This window comes from Pundamilia nyererei, unplaced genomic scaffold, assembly GCF_000239375.1.
Source record: "Pundamilia nyererei isolate P.nyererei 1_Seehausen unplaced genomic scaffold, PunNye1.0 scaffold00006, whole genome shotgun sequence".
In the NCBI taxonomy this organism is placed as follows: Eukaryota; Metazoa; Chordata; class Actinopteri; order Cichliformes; family Cichlidae; genus Pundamilia; species Pundamilia nyererei.
In genome coordinates this window covers 264,871-273,510 of record NW_005187407.1, presented here as the reverse complement: position 1 = coordinate 273,510, position 8,640 = coordinate 264,871, and the positions used below count along the sequence as shown (strand labels likewise).

Genomic DNA, 8,640 nt, shown 5'->3' with positions numbered 1-8,640 from the left:
ATATATAAATATGTATATACATACTCTTTGCATATTATGTTATGTTAGACCACCAATTGCATTTTGTGCCTTTGGAGTTGCCTCTACTATTTTTGTACTGTGTGTCCTCTTCTCTGATAGCTGACATCGCGGGACATTTAAGAACCTGTTTGTGTTGATCTCACACTGTTATTATTTTAATTTGGTAACAGTTATTCTAAGGGGTTTATTGCTTATTGCAGTGCTTCCTACTGCGGACAGTGGGATCCCCTCAATGGACTTTAAGATGAAGCACAAGTTATGAAGTTTGCTGCTATACCTGGAATTATTTCATTTCATTAAAAAAAAAACAAAAAAAAAACACAAGCAGAAAAAAGAATTCACTTTTTCCTCCAGAGTTGGTCAGGAGTGATCAATAACAATCAAACACTGATGCTGAGCTCATAAGAAGCCACTGCTTTGTTTTTGAGGTTAACCGGCCAGACAGGTTTAAGCTTCTATTTAAAAATGGCATCTGGAAAAAATGCTTGGAACCATCTCCGTTGTCTCGAAAGCTGCAAAGTTTAATTCTGATTTTGTGGTATGTTTACTTTTATGTATTACTGCCTATTGCAAAAACATTATCATTATGGCCTTCATTATTAAATAAAGGTTAACCAACTGCAAGTGTACTTGACCCTACTGATGACTTTTATCTGTTTCCTCCTAATCTTCTACAGAAAAGAATTGGACTTTAGAGATTTCTTCTTTGCGTTTGATCTCAAAGTATAATGCAATGTATGCTGTGCTTAATTACAGCTCTAAACAGACTTGCAAAGGCTTTAGAAATGCCAATTAAATCCTACAGAACACCCACCAACACTTCCAAACAAACTACAGCCCTTGTGCCCCCACTTCTCCCTGACCTCACAAGGAGGCTAAATGTTGTGTCCAGCTGCTTGAGCCCTGCGTGCTGTTAGTGCCACACAGGCTGAGCGGCGGGGGGCCGCTTCAAACAGCCAGCATGGGATTGAAGGGAGGCGGGGCCCGTGATCTCAAAGGCAGGGGTAAAGGAGCTATCTTTTGGGACAAGGGAAACTCCTCGGGAGCCAATGGACACACACAGCACTAATCCTCTGCAGCTGGCCCAGAGACAGTGACTCGGGGCATGTAAGAGAGCTTTAACACATTCACATGAAGGGATGAACACTGATTCTTTTCATTATAATGGAATTCTACAGGGGATACAATGTGATGATCATCCTGTGGTGTAACAGAGGGATGCTCAATAAAAGAGTCTGTTAATTAGGGAGAAACATGGTCACCACGGTATCAGGACTGCTGGGTAGACAGTTCAAAGTAGCAGCAGAGGCCATCAGTGGCATCAAAATTATTATGTTTTTATCTTTGGACTGCAAGTTTTTGAGATGAGGACAACAGATATAAGTAGTGAGCAGTACATAAACTGGACAATGCATTAATAAAGTGCCAAAGAAAGATTTCAGCTCTGAAATGCTTTTATGTTAAAATATTTTCTTGAATTTCTTTAGGGTTTCACGTCAGTTCTTATTCTCAGTAACATACCTTAAACACCTCAATATAAATATTTGTATCATCTTTAGTTTAAGCTTTATTTTGAAAATCTGTTTCTTCATATGAGGATGTCAATAATCATGCAGCACTTACACGTGTACCAGTTATCTACACTGATGTTATGTTTGGCTTTCAATAATAACTTGAGTTACATTAAACTGACTCACTTTGCTCCGTCCTTACTGTCGAAGGAATGCAGATCCAACACTTCAGAGAGATCAACCCTGCAGACAAAGATCACAAGTTATTTTATTTTATTCTTTAGTTTAATTTAAATTCCACACCAAGTTGAGTAATAAATCAATAAATTAAGCCAGACATTTAAACTTTTCTAAAACAAAGTAACCAAGTCAGCTGAATTAGGCACAAAACCCCCAAAAGTTTTGACAATGTTTTTTCGGTTAACCCCTCGCTGCATGGCCTCTTTCATCTGCTCACCCAGTTCTGAACTCTGAAGGAGTTATGCTTGTGTTAGCCAGATTCTACCTGGGTTCAATAACGCACAGCAGGGTGCGTGCGCACACATATTTGGATGCATGCGCATTCGCACATATGCAGACCTGGGGTCAGAGAGCAAAGCCTTGTGGGAAACTGGACACCACGCAGGGGTTTGGTGTTTACTCAGGTCACAGCAGTTTGTGTTTGTACATGTGCAAGTCACGTCTGAACAGCTTTATCTTTGACACAAAGATCTGAGCAGGAGTCACACCAAACACAGCAGGGGACCAGGCCACAGAGAAGCCACTTAACCCTTTCTCACAACATGATTCCCTATACCTTACCACTCACCTTGATCTTTGGGTTTCTATGATCTTGACGAGCCCATTTATAGACCTGAAGTCAGAGAAACCATAAGCTTTACACATATCCACTCTACAGACACCTAAATAGGGAGATGACAACCAGGACAAAATATTGAATGCTGACCTGACAGTGTCTTTGACTTCCTTTAGTTCCTCCTCCGTCACCAAGTCTGTTTTGTTGATAATGGTCAAGTCAGCAACAGCAATTTGTCTGAAAGGATAATAAAGACAACGCTGAGTTCATGTGACAAGTGAACACGCACTTTAAATTTTCTATGACACCAACAACGGACAAAAAACAAAACAAAACCCACAAAGAAGTGTAGAAAACCTGACACACAGGTACACCTCAGTCCCATGAAGGTTCTTATCTATAATCAGATATTATGCAGTCATGATCTTGCCTGGCAACTGGCTAAAAGAGCATTTCTAGTATTTATGCACCTGCAACACCTTTCACAACATTAATATTTGATGTACATCTACAGAAGTTTTTAGTCAGTTTATTTTATATTAGAGAAGCAAGTGAACACAGTTGTTAAGACCAGTTCTTATTGGTTATCTCAAATTGCCAAAGTAAAATCTCAACTTCCTCCAACTTATCATTGCATCATCACCTCTGGATTAAACTACTGTAACTCTCTGTAATTTGATTGTGCACACATTAATCTCTCCTTTGCTTCCAGTTAGTCCTAAATATTGCTGCACATCTCTTTAACATGATCACATAACTCCAGTCTTAGCAGGTTTATACAGGGCCCTGCCCATTTTCGAATTGATTTTAGGATTCTTTTACTCACTTTTGGTGCTACTTCTTAACCAAGCTGCTCGACTTATATAATCCTAAAACTGCGTTTAGAACATCTAGTCGAGATATCGGGCTTTCATCCACAGCCCCTGTACTCTGGAACAGCCACTTGATACTCATATTGTCTACATAAAAATCTTTTAAATCCCATCTTAAAATGAATGTTTTTACCTTGGCATTTTTTCAAGCTCATTTTCCCATCAGGTGTTTTACGCTGTGGCGTTTGTTTGGTTTTTTCCAACTTGTTTTTAGTCAGTTTGACTGGTTTTGTTTCATTGATATGTGGTTTTATCTTGTTTGTTTGAAATTAACTTGTAAAGCACTTTGACCAACCTTGTTGCCTTCAAGTGTGCAACAGAAATAAAACCGACACTGACAACCACAAAAGTTAAGTTATACATGACCGGCCACCATCTACCGCACCTCTTTTCATTGTGATTAAGTGTGTCAATTTTCCAGCGGAAAAAAGAGGCTAAATAATACAGTAGCATGGGCATGTATTAGTAAGTCTTAATGTGTAGCAACGTGAAATGCACAGCAAACTCAAGTGAGACTTGAGCACTGTTTAGTTTAGAGGTGAATACACAAAGACAAAGGATGCAAAAGGTCACGCAACTGCTCTTTTGTCATCAGCATATTTGTTCAACGACAACAGCACACAGCTGCTGTAAGACACAAGCTGGGAGACAAACACAGAGCCGCGACGAGAGCAGAGTCCACATTGAGTCATAAAAGCTTGATGATGGCGATACTGTGCGGTTGGTTCTGTCTGTAATTTTGGGAAATCCACCCTATTCATGTCTGCACAGTAATTATAAAGTTTGTTAGCATAGCTTTGCAAAGACAATAAATGTCTCCTGCTTCCAAAGAAATTATTTTAAAAAAATACAGCCAACTTACCTGGCTGCTTCATTGACAAGTCCATCTGCTTTTTCCTCTGCTAGTTGCTAACAAAAAGTGGAGATAAATTACAAATGCAACGTCAAAATGACAAATAAGAAGAAGAATTTAAAGGGGCTGCATTGCTCATGCTTTATGCGTTCTTTCAAGAATCAGAATAGCTAATATGTACAAAAATGTGACACTGAGATAAATAAGAAAGGCCTGCGTTTAATATCTGCAAATTAAGTGATTTTCTTAACACGTGGAACCACGGGAGATCACTTTCCATTTTCTTTTATCTCCTCTTCTTGCTGGATGGGACACAAAAGACTGCACTGGGGGTGCTGCATTTTCCAAAACAGCTTAATATGTAATAACAGGGAGAGCAGGAGGTGTTAATCTGGGTCCTGACCCTTAGTGCCAGTGTGACATTAATCTGTCATCGGCTGAATCACCACAGCTTTGTCTCTAGAGGACTGAATGACAAAAAATGTATTAAATAAAACCTAATAGAATGACCAATTGCTGCTTTTATCTGACATCCTCTCTCCTGGGACTGAAAAGTCAGGGGCAGATAGATTTAGATATATTTTTGGACAGACAGATATTTGATGAGATAGATGAAAGGAGAGACAGGTGAGTGGATGTGACATTCCTATTACATGGTCACATCTCTGATATCCATTACTCTTTCACTAAGATTTAAATCCCCTGTCTTTCTGTCAGGAGTTTCTTCACGTTGCCTTTGAGGAGAGGACAGCGCCTAGGCCATGAAATGTGTCACCTCAGTGAGTATGACACCTTCAAATTAGAGCCCATTATCTAGATGTCACTTGCCCCACTCCTTTTAAGTAGCACAAAGGGGGCAGGATGTGACTGCGTATCTATTGCTGTTTACTGCAGGTTAACAAACAACTGCATAAGTTTAGCACCAAAAAGTCACTAAATGAGTTTAGCTACTGCTCAGAATTTGCACTGAAGCTGACTGACATGGTCAAGACTACAACTAACAGTTATTTTCTTCCTATTATTAATTATTCAGTGTGAAAGATCAATCAGAATGTCCCCACAATGCAAAGTGAACTTGTTAAACAGTTCAAAATCTCCCAAATTATTAAACTCAAATTCTCATTGCAGACCGTTTCTTGAACATCTTGTCTGTCTTGAGTAATTATTTTAGTACTAAATGTCTCAAAGCTACTCAAAAGTACACAACACAAACCTGCAGTCCATACTTGGCATCAATGACAGTGACGATGCCTAGGAGAGACAAAAACACCACATATTGAGGATTAGTGAATTAAAGGCGAAACCACAACTTGTGCTTGTCCTCTCTGTGCAGCAGCTGCCTGTTGGTGTTTGGTTTTGTCTGTCTGAGCTACTTTGTCTGAATTATTTCGAGAACACTTTTGGTTTTGTAGCCTGTAACAACAGAGTAGACAGCTGAGTATTGAGCGTGAGAACCAAGGTACCATTTAAAGTAGACACAATTTGGCCAAGTCAGATACACTACATGAACAAAAGTACAGCTCCACCCAAATATAACACCTACAGGAACTGCTCACCCGTGAAAACCCATGCCGTGAAGCTCCCGGTGCACAGGTTTCATGCTGATGTTAATGTCAGTTATTGAGGCTGCATCCACCTCAGCACTCGCTGACCTGCTGCCAGTTGGTTGTTAAGCAGTTCCACTTTGCAATAACACCACTGAATGAATTCAGTGCGCTCTTTAGAACAACCCATTCTTTCATGTTAGTAAAGGCAGACCGCATGGTGAGGTGCTCTGTTTTATATTTATGTACTTTTGAAAATAGGACTGAGAAGACTAGAATTCAAGGATTAAAAGGTGTGGCCCAATACTTTTGTCGAATGTACGTCATCGCTATAAAAAAATAAAAAAATAAAAAAAACACGCAGAATTTAAGCCAGTGTGATCATGTTTTTTAAAATCACACTTATTCTGAAATTTGAGCTTCACAGGCCCGAAACAGAAAACCTAAATTTTAGCCTTTAAGAATATTTTAATTCTGTTCAAATTTTGTTTTTAATGGTTCAAAACAGTAGTAGTTGTAGTTATACACATAAGGGATCAGAGAAGCTTAAGTAAACACACCAGAGTTTACATTAGGATCTTTATACTGACAACACTATTATCATGTTATTTGTACAGAATAATAAGATCTGTGCTGGGATTTTCAAATTAATCAACTCTGCAGTGAAAAAGTTGCAATTAATCAAATTCAGAACAATTTTTAACTAAAGAAAGTGTTTAGTGTAGTTAAAGGCTGTTTGCATGAGCACCAAAACAGACAGAAATCCAGCCACAAATGTCAGCTGTTTGCAGTTCTCTGCTCCGTGTGTGTGTGTGTGTGTGCGCGACACAGTGTGACATAGCAGAAACACGTGCAGCAGTACATTAACAGTAAAAGCAACTGCTAAAGAGTGTTAAGAGTGGAGGCTTTCACATTTACCTTACATGACGCAAGTGTGCATGCACCTGATGAAAAATACGTTTCTTAAACTATTTGGTTTTTAAACTGTTGCTTTATACTTTTAATTCTCCGTCTTTACAAACACAATAAAGGCAAACACATTCAAATGGAAAGACTTACAATATGTGCACGCAACTAGAGAAGGGTGCAAAAACGTAAACATTTGAAATGTGATTTCACGCCTCACCAAAGACGCCATTATCTCTGTTTATCTCTACATAGGAAGTAGATGTGTGATGGGCTTTACAGCTGCAAAGTCAAAAAACCTGACAGACACAGCAAAAGCGCCAAAGTACAAACTTACATCATTACATATCTCTTACCGTCCAGATAGATGTCACTGCCAAGCTCTGCATCAACCCAGAACATGGAGGCCACAGCTCCTGTCAGAGGAAATGCAAAGTGTCTGATACCAAGGGCTAGATCCACTGACAATTTTCTTTCTGATTTATTTGAAAATGCTTTAGCTATCACAATTTCCACAGATCCAAGACATCTTAATAGTACGTCTTTTATTTGAACAAAAGAACCAGCAAATATGTAGTAAACACTTTAATTATTCTCACAAACCTTTCATGCATTTTTTGTCTGTGTTTTAAACAAAACCAATATCTGAAGCCTTCAGTTGTTCCTGTCCTTCTCGTACATTTGACTTGTTTCTATTTTCCTGAGGACGTGGTTATTACAAGACCCTCTGTTACCATGCCAGCCACCGCTTGTTCACATAGCTCCCTTTGTCTAAGTGCCAAGCCAGAATAAGAAAGCATTGTAAATATTTGATGCACGTGTAATGAAAACACTGTTTTTGAGTGGCATGTTTCACATAACTCATCCAGCCTCTTCTTGAAAGAAATGAGATAATCCCCTTGGGAGTCTTTATGACTGACAGCACTGCCAGAGCCAATGACAGACCTGTCCTCGTCCGTAACAAGCCAATGACGTGGCAGAGACGCGAGCCCTAGACCCACTCTGAGCGTGCTCAGTTGGTTCTGTCTTTTGTGTAAGCCATTAGCGCCTGACACCTGTCATTTAGTGGCACATCCCAAATGTTATAGCACTCGCCTTGTTATAGCCCAACACTGATTTTGTGATTCAAGCCTAAGCAATGAATGGATAGCAATACTATCATAGCAGTTAGTTATAAAATGGTAAACTTGAGATGAATATCCCTAGTAAACGTCTTAGTGCAGTGGTTAATACATTTGCTCGGCAAGAAGAAGCTGGTTCAACTGGGGTTGCATCAGGAAGGGGATGTGGTGTAGCAAGGCAGAGAGAGACACTGTTACCATAACGATACAGAAACCTAAATAAAGAATTATGGTTCACGTTATGTTTACTATCTAAGTGCCAGATAGTTAGTGGCCCTGGTTAATTTTATATGAGATAAACAATTACATCAAGTCCACAGTGGAAATACGATGAATCTTTAACAGTATGTCAATAAGGTTGTCCACATTTTAACCCTCTCAGGCTCAAATTAAGCTTTTTGTTGCTAATGCACAACCAAGTCCTGCAGTGGTACTTCTGAATAAAATAAAATCTCATAAAATATGTATGTGGGGTAATCAGGTTGTTAGTTTTTAACTGTTGCAAATCTACAACGCCCACCTTGAGAGGGTTAAAACTTCTAGGCAAGAATTTTATCTCACTAAAACAGATCGTTTAGCCTGTCAAAACAGTACTGGAAGTAGACTGACATTAATTTAGCACTACTCTAGCCTTACTGACCAAAGCCATATTTAACCATACATGCAAACAGTGCATTCAAACACAGAATAAATCTGTGCAAGCCAGAGGAAACCCACGCAAGCACAGGAAGAACAAAAACCGCAGAGATAGGCCCGAGCTGGCCAAGACACTAGAATCAACCATCATCCCTTGTTGGTTCTAGTTTACACCAGTCTTTACCTTTACATGACTTGAAAAACTTTAACTGGTGTGTTCAACTTTCTCTAGCATTCAGGATATAAAACGTAGCAGCTGAAATTGTGAATTTAAGATTTATGATAAAAATCAATCAATAACCGACTGGCAGACACAGAGACTGCGAAAAAATAAGATGTGACGTTCATGACATGACATCTGTGTGTGTGTGTGTGTGTGT

General features: G+C 39.2%; 1 protein-coding gene across 2 annotated transcripts in view; it reads right to left on the bottom strand.

Annotated features, from left to right (window-relative positions):
• The window catches only part of cbwd (COBW domain containing), a 25,773-nt gene that overhangs the window by 4,608 nt on the left and 12,525 nt on the right, over positions 1–8,640 (bottom strand). For both annotated transcript variants that reach the window (XM_013914427.1, XM_005721982.1), the window contains exons 6-11: positions 6,860–6,919; positions 5,267–5,304; positions 4,063–4,109; positions 2,479–2,565; positions 2,341–2,385; positions 1,719–1,775 (exon numbers count right to left, since the gene is read on the bottom strand). In XM_013914427.1, the coding sequence (XP_013769881.1) occupies positions 1,719–1,775; positions 2,341–2,385; positions 2,479–2,565; positions 4,063–4,109; positions 5,267–5,304; positions 6,860–6,919 (334 nt within the window). The remainder of the gene's footprint in view (positions 1–1,718; positions 1,776–2,340; positions 2,386–2,478; positions 2,566–4,062; positions 4,110–5,266; positions 5,305–6,859; positions 6,920–8,640) is intronic.